The sequence below is a fragment of the Pan troglodytes genome, chromosome 23 (genome assembly GCF_028858775.2).
Source record: "Pan troglodytes isolate AG18354 chromosome 23, NHGRI_mPanTro3-v2.0_pri, whole genome shotgun sequence".
Lineage (NCBI taxonomy): Eukaryota > Metazoa > Chordata > Mammalia > Primates > Hominidae > Pan > Pan troglodytes.
In genome coordinates, this window is record NC_086016.1 from 42,859,187 (window position 1) to 42,875,169 (window position 15,983).

At 39.4% G+C, this 15,983-nt stretch overlaps 1 protein-coding gene across 11 annotated transcripts in view; it reads left to right on the forward strand.

Annotated features, from left to right (window-relative positions):
• Window positions 1-15,983, forward strand: part of XPNPEP3 (X-prolyl aminopeptidase 3) — a 75,559-nt gene that overhangs the window by 9,517 nt on the left and 50,059 nt on the right. For 6 of the 11 annotated variants that reach the window (XR_008541610.2, XM_054675359.2, XM_009438449.4 and 3 more), the window contains 2 exon segments: window positions 2,143-2,259; window positions 14,799-15,206. Coding sequence is in view for 10 of the 11 variants with exons in the window: in XM_054675359.2 (XP_054531334.1) it covers window positions 2,143-2,259; window positions 14,799-15,206 (525 nt within the window). In the remaining variant the exon portion in view is untranslated. 11 annotated transcript variants of the gene reach the window in all.

Genomic DNA, 15,983 nt, shown 5'->3' on the forward strand with positions numbered 1-15,983 from the left:
AAGTTAAGCTCCCTCTGCTTGAGAGTGGTCCAAAATATGCTAGGATTATTTCATATGAGCATTGAAAAAGGAATCAGTTAACTTTTTATATTCTGAAATTTTACTACCGAATGAGATTACAGAAGACACTGTGTGCATGAGTACGTGTGCACAAGCGTGCATGTGGAGAAGGTGCAGGAGGAGAGAAAGAGAAATCACCAATGCAACAGCAGCCTACTCCACCAGCGGGTTAGTGCTGCTGGAGGGAGATGAAAAGATTAGGAAGGTAAGATAGCTTTGAAGGCTTTGTATTCTAAATTAAGGAGTTAGATTTTTAACTGTCACGTGAGGTAGGCATTATCATCATTATTTTACAAACACAGAATCAGACTCAGAGAAGTAATCTGGACAAGGTTACACACTTAGTACCAGAGAAGCTGAGATTCAAACTCAGGTTTATTTGACTTCATAATCTTTGCTCTTATCCCTCCCCCTTGCTGCTCACTAGGTCCTCTCTGTTTAATCTCAACAATCAATACTGTACAATCTCCTTGTGAACATACAATTTCTGTAAGGACTATGAATTATGAATAATAATATATGTATTTGGGAGAGAAGAGTCTTAAAAGTTAATTCCAGTTAAGTTTGTAGAGGATTGTTTAGAAAAATCATAGCTTCTTCTAAAAAGATTTAAAAAAAAGAAAAATCATAGCTTCTAAGATGATTACAAAGAAATTGGTGTGGGTTTCCAACCTGGGCAACATAGTGAGACCTCATCTCTACCAAAAATTAAAAAAATTAACCAGTCTTGGTGGCACATAGCTGTAGTCCCAGCTACTTGGGAGGCTGAGCCACTGACTCCAGCCTGGGCGACAGAGTGAGACTCTGTCTTAAAAATAAATAAATGAATAAATATTGAAGGAGAGAAGGAAGGAAATATTAGTTTGCATTTTTCTAAAGCATCCAAACTGTTGGAGATGGATAAGTGCATTTATTCCCTGAAGACTTTCTAGATCTATTGTTTCATTTCATTTATTGCCTAAGCCCAGAGGAACAAAGCTGCAGTGAGCTATGATCATGCCACTACACTCCAGCCTGGGCGACAGAGTGAGACCTGTCTCAAAAAAAAAAAAAACCCAACAAACAAAACTCCTTATGTGTGAATCCACCATTGCATTCACCATTTAATATTGTAATGCTCTGTTTTGTCTCACCTCCACTAGACTGTGCATTCTTTAAAGACCACAGCATATAGCCTTGTCATTCATGTGTCTTTCTTTGAGCATGTTCCAATCGTGCAAAGAATTTTTTAATGCTAATAGTAACATTTGTTGTACTCTATGATTAAGCATTTTTCATAAATTATTTTATCTAGCTCTGACATTCCAAGATTAAATGAGATAGCATGTGCATATTTTCTCATGCTTAACATATTCTCAATAAAAAATGTTGATTATCTTTTCCTGAGTTTTAGGACACAGCTTTATGCTATCTCTGTGATACCCTTTCAAACTGCCTCTGTGATATCCTTCCCCTGCCTTTTTTGGTTCCTTTCTTCTGTTTTCATAGCTCCTTATTCATACCTTTATTATATATGTGTGTGTGTGTGTGTATGTATGTGTATAAAATATTGTAGCAGACAGATGTCTCTGAGGGTAAAGATGATCTCATTTCTGTTTTCCTAGGGCCCAACACAGAGTCTGACACAGAGCAAAGGCCATATAAATATTGAAGGAGGGCCAGGTGCAGTGGCTCATGCCTGTAATCCCAACACTTTGGGAGGCTGAGGTGGGCGGATCACTTGAGGTCAAGAGTTCGAGACCAGCCTGGCCAACAGGATTAAACCCCGTCTCTACAAAAATTAGCCAGGCATGGTGGCACGCACCTGTAATCCCAGCTATGTAGGAGGCTTGAGGCAGGAGAATCACTTGAACCCAGGAGGTGGAGGTTGCAGTGAGCCGAGATCATGCCACTGACTCTAGCCTGGGTGACAGAGTGAGACTCCGTCTTAAAAAAAAAATAAATGAATATTGAAGGAGAGAAGGAAGGAAATATTAGTTTGCATTTTTCTAAAGCATCTAAATTGCTAGAGGTAAGTGTATTTATTCCATGAAGACTTTCTAGATCTATTGTTTCATTTCATTCTCTTTATTCTTCATTCAGGATGTATGTTGTGTTCACAGCGAAGGTACTCCCTTCAGCCTGTCCCAGAAAGGAGGATTCCAAACCGATACTTAGGCCAGCCCAGCCCCTTTACACACCCACACCTCCTCAGACCAGGTAAGGCCTTTTAACTGTGCTATCTCCCCATTTAGGTTCTGTCTAGAGCAATGCTATTCAATAGAACTTCTTGCAGTAAGCTCTGGATCTGTGCTGTTCCATAAGGTAGCCACTAACCTCACATGGCCATTGTACACTAATAAGGTTGCTAGTACAGCTGAGGAGCTGAACTTTTTATTTTATTTAATTTTAATTAATTTAAATTTAAGCTTAACTACATGTAGGTACTGGTGCTTTATTGACACTAGTCTAGAACAAGGTTTAAATATGATAGACCTTATAATTCAGAATAATTAATGAAAGGTATGTCTTTCAGGATGTTTTTAAAGCAAAGTTCTATTTCTAAGTCAGCTTTTAGAAATGTATACTATTGTGAATTACTGTGTTAAAGACATTTTAGAAAACATGTTTTTTCTTGAAATTATCAAATATTTACTTTAAAATTATAACCTATTTCTATATAGATTAAGCAAGATTTCCAGATTTGTTTGTCACAGATTTGAGAGGTAGTATCCCAATTGATAAAGGTGATGCAAAAAAATGATAAAGGTTTGTTTTACTAATTTTTTTTTCTGCTATAAGATCCCAGCGTTGCTGCCAGAAGATGTCTTATAACTATTGCTCAAATTTAGACCTAAAGGTTTTTTGTTTTGATTTCTTGCACTTAAGGGGTGAACTATGACTAATGAATATCTCAAAGAGGAAGGTAGGGTAAAAGCAAACACATTGTAGAAAAAGCAATCAGGTTTTCAAGGAAAATTAATTGTTCTTTCTGCCATAAGAAATTAAATATGTATTTGCCATATAAGCATATATATTACTAATGGAAATTTACCTTTAGAAATATGTTCCTTTTTCACTATCCCCACTCAGTGAATGATACCAGTATGTTTCTCAGTGAGGGCTTCCTTTTGCTGATTTTTCATCAGACTCGAATTCCTGCTGGGAAGTTGGCTGAAACTAAGGAAATGCAGCTCACCACTGAAACCCACAAGAAATCAGAGTTTTTCAAAGCTGTAAGGTAAGCTTAATAGCAACCCAGTTGGTATTAATTTTAGTATTTATCTACCCTATCAACCTACCTGTAGACTCGAGTTATTTTTTTAAGTAGAATTGATAGTTTTACCAGCTTTGAAAATTACTGATTTCTTGTGGTGAGATATTTTTACATGGTAAGCTGCATTTTCCAGGCCTTAAACCTAGTAATTATATTGTCAAGATAATGGCCTCTGTATCTAGATTTTTTTGCTCTATACCTTAAGTGCATGTTAAGTATAAGTGAATGTAAATAAATATGTACACGTATATGTTCACATACATATGTATGTGAATATCTGGGGGAAAAGGGATGCCTGTCCTAATTTTACTCTCCTAGACGTGGGATTTTGGACATTGGGGTAAGTGAGAAGGGATGGAAGTAGATGGAATTTTAAAACAGAATTATTAGTATTTTAAACCTCAAACTATCAGATGTACCATTAGGTACAGATTTTTCTGCAGACAAAAGTATCAAAAGAATTAATCATTTGTGTTTCTCCTTCCAGAGATGCAAAACCTGTGGAAGTGTTAAAGTGATTGTAGGGTGAAGAAGAGTAAATTTTTAAGAAAAATTAAAAGGGGCTGGGCGCAGTGGCTCATACATGTAATCCCAGCACTTTGGGAGGCCAAGGTGGGTGGATCACCTGAGGCCAGGAGTTTGAGACCAGCCTAACCAATATGGTGAAATCCTGTCTCTACTAAAAATACCCCCCCAAAAAAAAATTAGCCCGGTGTGGTGGCATATGCCTGTAATCTCAGCTACTGGGGAGGCTGAGGCAGGAGAATCACTTGAATCTGGGAGGCGGAGGTTGCAGTGAGCCAGAATTGTGCCACTGCACTCCAGCTTGGGGGACAGAGGGAGACTCTGTCTCAAAAAAAAAAAAAGAAAAAAAGAAAAAAAAATTAAAAGGCATGTAATACTTAAAAAGTCTCTTAGGCCAGGTACAGTGGCTCACGCCTATAATCCCAACACTTTGGAAAGACAAGATGAGAGGATCACTTGAGGTTAGGAGTTCGAGACGAGCATAGGCAACATAGCAAGACCCTGTCTCTATAAGAAATAAAAAAAATTAGTGCTCATGCCTATAGTCTCAGCTACTCGGGGGACTCAGGTGGGAGGATTGCACGAGCCCAGGAGGTCAAGGATGCAGTGAGCTGTGATCATGCCTCTGCACTCCATCTTGGGTGACAGAATGAGACCGTGTCTCTCTCTCAAAAAGTCTCTTACGCAGTTGGCTTGTTAGTTTAGGACATAAAATTATGTAATGTGCACTTGGTTTCTCCAAAAGGTTTCATGTTTTGCATATTTCTCTAATACATGGCAGTATGTACTTAATACTTTTGGGAAACATCTCAATGCCTTTCCTAATTATTATGCAAGTTCTATACATACAGAAAAAGAGAATACAGGTAAGCATAGATTTTTTTTTTTAATTACTAATAATCCCACAACTCAGAGAAATCCACTGTTGAGAAGATTTTGGTATATGTTTCTTTTTAGTCCTATTTCTTACATAGGTGTATGTGTGCATAAGTGTACATGTGTACACATTCTTTGCATATTGCTCTATTATTTCCTTAAATTCTTAGAAGTGAAATTACTGGGGCCAGGCGCGGTGGCTCCCACACCTGTAATCCCAGCACTTTGGGAGGCTGAGGCAGGTGGATCACGAGGTCAGGAGTTCGAGACCAGCCTGGCCAACATAGTGAAACCCCGTCTCTACTAAAAATAGAAAAATTAGCTGGGCATGGTGGCGCATGCCTGTAGTCTCAGCTACTCAGGAGGCTGAGGCAGGAGAATCACTTGAACCCAGGAGGCAGAGGTTGCAGTGAGCTGAGATCACGCCATTGCACTCCAGCTTGGGCAACAGAGTGAGACTTCGTCTCAAAAACAAAAACAAAAGTGAAATTACTGGGCCAGTTCCTCTGAATTCTTGGGAGCTATTTTTCCTAGATTTTTCTTTGCCATACCTACCTATCCAAGTTTCCTGAAGCATCAATAGCTTGGAAAATATTTAGCAGGATGATACGGGAAATAAAGAAATTCTGTTCTGGCTGTGCTAGGTTCTGTGATTTTACTGCTAGGTTCTAGTGATTTTCAAAACTTGTCATTTCCTTAGAGAAATCTGAGCACTGTAGACCATTTCTGCTTTTTATGACAGTGCCATCTCTGTGCTAAGGTCTGTATCTGTAGAGATGGAAAATGTTGGTCAGTCTCTTTGATTACTACCGTGTCTCACACTTGACACTCAGACATGAAAATGATTTCATGTAGGAAGGCAAGTGGCATTCTGAACTGTGAGTCTACTTTTTTTTTTTTTTGAGATGGAGTTTCGCTCTTGTCGCCCAAGCTGGAGTGCAATGACACAATCTCTGCTCACTGCAACCTCTGCCTCCCAGGTTAAAGCAGTTCTGCTGCCTCAGCCTCCCAAGTAGCTGGGATTACAGGCACCTGCTACCACATCCGGCTAATTTTTGTATTTTTAGTAGAAATGGGGTTTCACCATGTTGGCCAGGCTAGTCTCGAACTCCTGACCTCAGGTGATCCACCCGCCTCGGCCTCCCAAAGTGCTGGGATTACAGGTGTGAGCCACCACACCCAGCAATATTTACAGATTGTACAGATTATATTATCTGTACAAGAAAGATGCTTCCATGGTTCCCTGATTATTGCCAAAGGAGTAATGTTGTCATTAGCAGGACAGCAAGACATTCATCTCAAAAAAACACTGAAACATATCAGAGAATGAACGGGAAGAATCAGTGGGATGCCTAATGAAGCACTATTTCTAAAATTTTTACATTCTCAAAATTAGTTTTAGAATATGTGGTATAGTTTGGAATGCTAGCTTTAGAAAGAGCTACTCAGGGAGTTGGGCTTGTCAGAATAACTTGTCTGACATATGTAGAACCACTTCATGGTTGTTTTCTTTTTCTTTTTCTTTTTTTTTTTTTTTTTGAGACAGAGTCTCGCTCTGTCGCCCAGGCTGGAGTGCAGTGGCGTGATCCGGCTCACTGCAACCTCCGCCTCCCAGATTCAAGTGATTCTCCTGCCTCCGCCTCCCAGATTCAAGTGATTCTCCTGCCTCAGCCTCCAGAGTAGCTGGGACTACACGTGTGCGCCACCACACCTGGCTAATTTTTGTATTTTTAGTAGAGAGGGGGTTTCACCACATTGGTCAGGCTGGTTTTGAACTCCTGACCTCGTGATCTGCCTGCCTTGGCCTCCCAAAGTGCTGGGATTACATGCGTGAGCCACCATGCCTGGCCCACTTCTTGGTTTTCAACTACAGCAGCAAACAGATTTTTAGGGAAATAATCAGAATGCAACTGTGTGGCATGAAATATAAGACAATGCTTTCACCATTTACTGTTTCATCTCTATCCTCAACTATAATGGCAGAAGCCAGGTGCGGTGGCTCACGCCTGTTATCCCAGCACTTTGGGAGGCCTGGGCAACGTAGTGAGACCTTATCTCTGCAAAAAAGTAAGCAAAATTAGCTGAGTGTGTTGACACATGTCTGTAGTCCTAGCTACGCCTATAATCCCAGCACTTTGGGAAGCTGAGGTAGGAGGATTGTTTGAGCCTGGGAAGTCAAGGCTGCAGTCAGCTGAGACTGTGCCACTCCACTTCAGCCTAGGCAACAGAGCAAGACCGTCTCAAAAATAAAATAAAATAGAAATAAAATAAATAAATATAATGGCAGAGACAATACAGTTACAGTGAATATAATATTTAAAATGATGAAATGATTGATTCTAGAGTGGGTTATAGATAATAATCCCCAAATCTTTTTCCCTTAAGAGTTTCAAAATCAGCTGCCCATCTTTCAGTGATAGTTTAATTGTAGCTGTCTCGAGCAAGGGATGCATTTTATTTTTAAAACTTGTTAAATATGGTTGATTTTAATAATATCTAAAAGACAAAGCTTATTTTGGTGGTGGTAAGATTTTTATACTATTTAAAAGATTAAAATGATGCTTGATAACAACTTTGGGGAGTTAGGAAGAAAAATAAAAAATAAATAAAATGATGCTTGAGACCAGGAGGTCAAGGCCGTAGTGAGCCATGATTGCGCCACTGCACTCTAGCCTGGGTGACAGAGTGTTACCCCATCTCAGAAGAATTTAAAAAATTAAAAGGAATCAAGAAATAACAGAAATTGGAAGTGGTTTGAACCTGCCTAGACTGTTGGGTAAGCTTTTTCAAAATATACATACGTGCTAGGACTCTATAAAGAGCTGTTGAATGAGAATCTCAAAGGGAGGGCTTAGAACATGTGTTTTTGTTTTTGTTTTTGTTTTTTTTTGAGACAGGGTCTCACTCTGTCTCCAAGGTTGGAGTACAGTGCCGAGATCATGGCTCACTGGAGTCTTGACCTCCTGGGGTCAAACAATCTTCCTGTCTCAACTTCCTGAATAGCTGGGACTACAGGCATGCACCATCATGCCCAACTAATTTTTGTATTTTTTATAGAGATAAGGTCTCACTATGTTGCCCAGGCTGGTCTTGAACTCCTGGACTCAAGCAATTCTACCACCTTGGCCCCCCAAAGTGCTGGAATTATAGGCATGAGCCACCATACCCAACCGGCACATGTGTTTTGAAGAGCTCCCCGGGCGTTTCTCACATACACCACTAACCTAGTGGGTACTCATTTAGCTAGGTGCATGAGATGCCTGATGACTTAAGGGGACAAGCCAGATCTGTGGCCATTGGTCATGTTTTAAAGCAGAGAATGTGCCTTCCACATGCCTCTGTAATCTCATCCCCAGTCACTCAGTCCTTAAATTCATTCACATCTTTATCATCACCACCATCAAATAAGTGATGACGTTATATTTATCTAACCATTTCAACACTTTTTTAATAGATTATACCTGATAGAATAGTAGACTAAAAGTTTTGTATCCTACAGGTTTTAAATTTAAGTTGAAGGTCTACTTTTTCTATAAGTACTTCACCATGAAGCCCACCTGTTTTTATAAAGTAATATATTTTATTTTCTCATCCCAATGTACCTATGTAATTTTATTTGTTTTTGTTTTTGCTTTTTTTGAGATGGGGTCTTGCTCTGTCTCCCAGGCTAAACTGCAGCGGCATGATCATATCTCACTGCAGTCTCGACCTCCCAAGCGATCCTCCCACTTCAGTTTCCCAAGTAGCTAGGACTACAGGCAGAAGCCACCATGCCTGGCTAATTTTTTAAATTTTTGTAGAGATGGGATCTCACTTTGTTGCCCAGGCTTACTTATATAATTTTTTTAAATCACTGTATTCATAGTGATTAAATGTTTCCTCTTGTCTTCATCTCCTGATTCAATTTTAATGCAGAATAAATAATGTCTCTATGTAAATAAATTTATAGGTGAATAAACCTGTTTTTTACTTACATGTCTAGTACATATTGATAGACCATTTCAGGATACCATTATACCGATAATCTGTAAACCACCATCTAGTGAAGAATTATAGAGGATTTCCCTGTTTGTTTGTTGTTTTTAAGCCCTAGGGAGAAATAGAAAATCTTGAAATATAATGAAGTTTTCATGTAGTATAAATACTAGAAAATTAAAAATAAATGACTTGGCTGGGCACGGTGTCTCACACCTATAATCCCAGCACTTTGGGAGGCCAAGGTGGGCTGATTGCTTGAGGCGTGGAGTTTGAGAACAGCCTGGCCAACGTAGCAAACTCCATCTCTACTAAAAAAAAAAAAAAAAAAAAAAATTAGCCAGGCAGGGTGGTGTATGCTTGTAATCCCAGCTACTCAGGAGACTGAGGCATGAGAATCACTTGAACCCAGGAGGCAGAGGTTGCAGTGAGCTAAGATCGCACCACTGTGCTCCAGCCTAGGCAACAGAGCAAGACTCTGTCTCAAAAAATAAATAAATAAATGACATTTGTATTTCTCTTTTTTACCTTTGTGTGTAGTCCTCATTGACACTGAGAAACTCTCTGAGGTAAAGATTAGCAAGAATCAGCCCTAGACAATAATCAGGAGCTACCTAAAGAAATGAATAATAATGAAAAGTTTCTAAATGGTCAATGGAGATTCATTCCTAACATGTGAAAAAGCCAAAGACGTCCAGGTCTTCTATGTAAATAATTATTTTGATTTCATTTGTTGTCATAATAGCGGTTGTCCATGTAAATTTTACTCTTCTAAGATCCTGCCTGGCTTTGGATTCCAGGATGACAACCAGTTCAAGTGTAAATTTTTTATTTTGGTAATAATTATAGCTAATACTTATGTAGTGCTAAGTGTTATGTTTTAAGTGTTTTATTACTTAAATCCCCTTAGGTGGATTATTGTATAATCCACATAACAACTTTGTGAAGTCAGTGCTATTGTTATTTCCATTTTACATGAGGAAACTGAGGCACAGAGAAGTTTGGTAGCTCTTTCCAAGTCACTCAGTGAATTGCTAAGCCAGGATTCCAACTCACAAAAACCTAACTCAGAATCCACACTTTCAACCACAAAACAGTGCATAATACCTATGCCAAAAAATACTATCTGGTAATATTTTTTAAAGTATTTTCTCCTTACATATTTTATAAGACATCCATCTGAGAGAAGTCTTAGTATAAAAGTTATTTCAAGTTTGGAGAGTAGTATACTTTTTTTAAGTCAGGTAAAATTTATATGCAGCGAATTTCACAGATCTTACATATGCAGTTCAGTGAGCTTTAACAAAGGTAACCTACAGCTCAGTCAAGATACAGAACATTTCCATCGTCCTGGAAAGTTCCCTCATGCTCCTCCAGTCAGTCTCCACCTTCATAGGTAGCCACTCTTTTGGTTTCTGTCATCATAGACTGTTTTGCCTTTTCTTGACTTTGTGTAAGTAGAATCATACAGAATCATAATATGTATATGTAGCCTTTCTGTTTGTTTAGTTTTGTTCAATATATGCAAATCTATTTAGAGTATTTTTTATTCAGTCATTGCATTTTTTCTGAGAGGCCTGTTTTACATTATAAAGGAAACACTAGCTTTTTCTTTCACCCCATTCTCCAACTGCACAGTAATAGTTTATTAATTACTTCCTTATATGCTGTGAAAACTACCTAATATTAAGCAGACTTCTTTTCAAAATCAGACCATGTTAAAATTCTAATCTAGTTAGTTTCAGGAAATAATTAAAAATACAAACCTAGATTGTAGCAAAGACCTGTATCATTTCATCCATTTTCAGTCTTTGTTATATCTTCCTTTCTGGGTGTTTTGTGTAGCTGGTAAAATATGAAGAACATTATTGCTTTTCTCTTCGAGAGGCCTGATCCTAAGTGTCCTGGGAGAGCTTTTCTTCTTGGCTGCAGAATCTCAGAACTGATAGTGAGACTTTGCAGAGTCCAGCTTCCAATATCTAGGCTTTTGATTGGCTCAATAAACTTGTTAGAAGAGCCTTTCCATCTTAGGTGGTTCCACATCATAAAATGCTGACTTTGTTTTTTAATTCTTTACAGTTTTACCACGTTGCCAGAGGATCTATTGAGACATAGTTTTATCAGAAGCAATTCAGGCCAGATTGACTATAAAGTTGAGTTCTGTGATCAAAGGCCATAACACCTTCCAGGTTTACTCCTAGGGTTTAAAGGTCATTGCTTTAACACATTTTTTTTCCTCCTTCACATGAAAAGGTTTCTTTTTTCTTGAGTAAATTTTTTGTTTCTGGGTACAGTGGCTTATGCCTGTAATCCCAGCATTTTGGGAGGCCGAGGCCGGTGGATCACCTGAGGTCAGGAGTTCAAGACCAGCCTGACCAACATGGTGAAACCCCATCTGTACTAAAAATACAAAATTAGCCGGGTGTGGTGGCGCATTCCTGTAATCCCAGCTACTTGGGAAGCTGGGGCAGGAGAATTGTTTGAACCTGGGAGGCGGAGGTTGCAGTGAGCCAAGATTGTGCCATTGCACTCCAGCCTGGGCAACAAGAGCGAAGCTCTATCTCAAAAAAAAAAAAAAAAAAATTGTTGTGATGGAGAGTGCTTTGTTGCATTGAGATTTTAGAAGTTTAGAAGCATTTACTTAATGATCACTCAATAGTGTTGATAATTAATAGGTTTGGGAAAATATAGCCAGTGTTTTAAATATTTCTCATGTAGTCAATTGTATGAAATTGGATTCAGCAAACATAGGAATACTTTGAAGGGTATAAAAGATAGTTTTTTTGATCCTGCTTTGATTTCCAAATAATTTTCTTGTTTTAGAAGTAACTTCCTGATATGTGTTAATGTATACTGTTACTAATGAAAATGAGAGATAACACATAAAGTTATTAAAATTATGGATTTTCTTACCTTCTGAAATAAAAAAGAATTGACTTTTAAATTTCTTTCTTTTTTTTTTTTTTTGAGACGGAATCTTACTCTGTCGCTCAGGCCGGAATGTAGTGGTGTGATCTCAGCTCACTGCAACCTCTGCCTTCTGGGTTTAAGCAATTCTCCTGCCTCACCCTCCCAAGTAGCTGGGACTACAGGTGTGCGCCACCATACCTGGCTAATTTTTTGTATTTTTAGTAGAGACAGGGTTTCATCGTGTTAGCCAGACTGGCCTTGAACTCCTGACCTCAGGTGATCTGCCTGCCTTGGCCTCTCAAAGTGCTAGGATTATAGGCGTGAGCCACTGCACCCAGCCGATTTTTAAATTTCTTTTTATTTTATGGACTATAGCTGTGAAATAGCCAAAAGCAAAGTTCAGGAAAGGAAGAAAATAAGATGAAAAAAAGGAAAGGTCGGATAATTCATCAGTTATAACCAGCCTCTGCTTTTGTAAGAGTATTTACTACTTGAGTAAATTAGGAAATTTTCAATGTTGAGTAACAGTGGCAGACTTAACATGAATAATTATCAAGGAAATAAATAGCTGTAGTACAAAGTTCAGTATTCTGCCTAAGAAACCTAGGAGACTCTTAGCTCAATCTTGAAAGAAAAAAATGTGATATGAGCTCTTCTTGGCCCCATTTTGTTGCTTCAGCTGCTTCACATTGGCCCGTAAGGCCTCCACTTATCACTCTCTCTTATTTCTTGCCAACTTCATCAACAAAAACATAAATTTGTTTCTATTGTAGATGTCTGAAAAGTTAAATAAAAATATTTTATTAATGGAATACAAGTTACAGAATTTGCTGGTGAGATAAACTATATATAGGTAAAACAATTAGATCCTAGGCCATGGGACATGGGTCACACCTGTAAATCCAACACTTTGGGAGGCCGAGGCAGGCAGATTGCTTGAGGCCGGGAGTTCGAGACCAGCCTGGGCAACATGGTGAAACCCCATCTCTACTAAAAATACAAAAATTAGGCCAGGCATGGTGGCTCATGCCTGTAATCCCAGCACTTTGGGAGGACTAGGCGGGCAGATCATTTGAGGTCAGGAGTTCGAAACCAGCCTGGACAACATGGTGAAATCTTGTCTCTACTGAAAATACAAAAATTAGCCAGGCCGTGTGGTACACACCTGTAATACTAGCTATTCGAGATGCTAAGGCAGGAGAATTGCTTGAACCGGGAAGTCGGAGGATGCAGTGAGGTGAGATCACGCCACTGCCCTCCAGCCTGGGTGACAGAGCAAGACTCTTTCTCAAAAAATAATAGCAATAAATAAATAAAAATACAAAAATAGTCAGGCCTGGTGGCTCACACCTGTAATCCCAGCTATTTGGGTAGCTGAGGCACAAGAATCACTTGAACCCAGGAGGTAGAGTTTCAATGGGCCAGGATCATGCCACTGCTCTCCAGCCTGGGTGACAAAGCAGGACTCTGTCTCCAAAAAAAAAAAAAAAAAAAAAAAAATTAGATCTAAGGTAATCATATACTGAACATGAGTACTAAGGAAATTCAAAGATCTTTGACCAAGCCATTTTTCTCCTGGGACTATCCCCATAATAATTAAAGCACCAGTACATGGGACATAAAAGTACTAAGATATAAGTACAAAGATATTTATTATAGCAGCAAAAAGCTGAAAAGCAGTTTGAATTCCTACAGTATAGAAATGGCTGAATAAGTTATGGTCTATTCACCCCAAGAAATGTCATGGAGGCATCAAGCAGAATGAATTGAAGCTATACCAAACAACTTGAAGGAAAAGAATTCCACGACATATTGTTCTGTTGGAAAAGGAAGATACCAAAAAGAGTGTGTAGTGTCCCATTTTGTAAAACAGTAGTGATCCAAAAAGCCCCAAATGCATGTATGTATGATTTTGTGAGAGTTGAGAAAACTCACCTGGGCAAGGTGTTGATGTGAGTAGGAGAAGGGAATAGGGATAAGGAGCCAAACAATGAAGGAAAGAAGGAAAAACATTTATTGAAATAATTCAGTATTACATTTATCTACAACTGTACAGTGTGTGTATATAAGGAAGTGAAATTGTTACCTTTTTAAAATTAAGAGGGGGCCGGGCACGGTGGCTTACACCTGTAACCCCAGCACTTTGGGAGGCTGAGGCAGGCCAAGATTGCGCCACTGCACTTCAGCCTGGGAGATAGCGAGACTCCCTCTCAAAAAAAAAAAAAAAAAAAAAAAAACCGTTGGCCAAGTCAGCAAAGGCCCTATATTGTATAGTTTCATTATATAAAATCTCTGCAGTAGGCAAATCCATAGAGACAGATAATAGATTAGGAGTTGCCAGGGGCTGGAGGATTGTGAGAAAATGGGGAGTAACTGCTCATAAACATGGAGGTTTTTTTTTGTTATTGAAATGTTTTAAAATGCATTGTGGTGATGGTTGCACAATTATGTGACATACCAAAAACTCTTGAATTATATACTTTATTATTATTATTTTGAGATGGAGTCTTGCTTTGTCACGTAGGCTGGAGTGCAATGGCGGGATCTTGGCTCACTGCAACCTCCACCTCCCAGGTTCAAGCGATTCTCCTGCCTCAGCCTCCCAAGTAGCTGGGATTACAGGCATGCACCACCACACATGGCTAATTTTTGTGTTTTTTTAGTAGAGATGAGGTTTTACCATGTTGGCCGGGCTGGTCTTGAACTCCTGACCTCAGGTGATCTGCCTGCCTTGGCCTCCCAAAGTGCTGGGATTTCAGGTGTGAGCCACCTCAGCTAGTCGGGAGGCTGAAGTGGGAGAATTGCTTGAGCCTGAGAGGCAGAGGTTTCAGTGAACCGAGATCATGCCACTGCACTCCAGCCTGGGCAACAAGAGCGAAACTCTGTCTCAAAAAAAAAAAATTATATTCAGTGAATATAACTGAGTGAGTAAAAGAAAGAGCCAAAGACCTGGAAGAGATCTAAGGGGTCCATGATGCCAGATTTCAGGCGGGGCCACATTCAACTATCATTTCTTCCAAATTTTTACAGTGGAATAGAAATTTGAAACCTGGTTATCCTTAATTCTCCATGTGCTGTGAGGAGATTTGGCATAAATTGAACAACTGGACTTGAGTATTTCCATCTAATATTAAACTACCTTAAGTACTTTGGCACTGCAGAAATGTAAAGCATCCCTTTTATTTGTCATTTCTAGGGGAGGTAACTCCAGGACTATCTCAGGTGGAATATGCACTTCGCAGACACAAACTAATGTCTCTGATCCAGAAGGAAGCTCAAGGGCAGAGTGGGACAGACCAGACAGTGGTTGTGCTCTCCAACCCTACATACTACATGAGCAACGATATTCCCTATACTTTCCACCAAGACAACAATTTCCTGTACCTATGTGGATTCCAAGAGCCTGATAGCATTCTTGTCCTTCAGAGCCTCCCTGGCAAACAATTACCATCACACAAAGCCATACTTTTTGTGCCTCGGCGAGATCCCAGTCGAGAACTTTGGGATGGTCCGCGATCTGGCACTGATGGAGCAATAGCTCTAACTGGAGTAGACGAAGCCTATACGCTAGAAGAATTTCAACATCTTCTACCAAAAATGAAAGGTAACAAATGGGAGCAGAAGTCACATTACAAACCAGATTGGGATTAAAACCTTTCTTGCCTGTTTAGACAAGGCCTTAATTTCGTTATCGTAGCACCACCATGAAAAGACCATGAGCACCGTGAAAGAAATGTAAAGTCTTTTTCAGAAGATTGAGCTTCTTTAAAGATTTCATTTATGCCTGGTGCATTGGCTCACATCTGTAATCCCAGCACTTTGGGAGGCCAAGGCAGACAGGTTCCTTGTGGCCAGGAGTTCAAGACCAACCTGGCCAACATGGCGAAACCCCGTCTCTACTAAAAATAGAAAAATTAGCCAGGCATGGTCGCGGGCGCCTGTAATCCCAGCTACTCAGGTGGCTCAGGCAGGAGAATCACTTGAGCCCGGGAGGTGGAGGTTGCAGTGATCCGAGATCATGCCACTGCATTCCAGCCTAGGCAACAAAGCAAGACTGTCTTAAAAAAAAAAAAAAAAAGATTCATTTATTCATTTGCAGGAGGTTACAGTGAGCCAGTGAGCCAAGATCCCACCACTGCACTCCAGCCTAGGCGACAGAGCAAGACTCCATCTCAAAAAAAATAATAAAATGAAAGTATATAATTTAAGAGTTTTTGGTATAGTCATGGAATTGTGCAACCATCACCACAATGAATTTTAGAACATTTCAATAAAAAAAAAAACTCCATGTTCACTGGATTATTCATTAATGGAGACTGTTACCTATCCTAGTTTGAAATCTCAGAGAGAGAATTTTCTTTTAAAGCAAAGGATAAGCCAG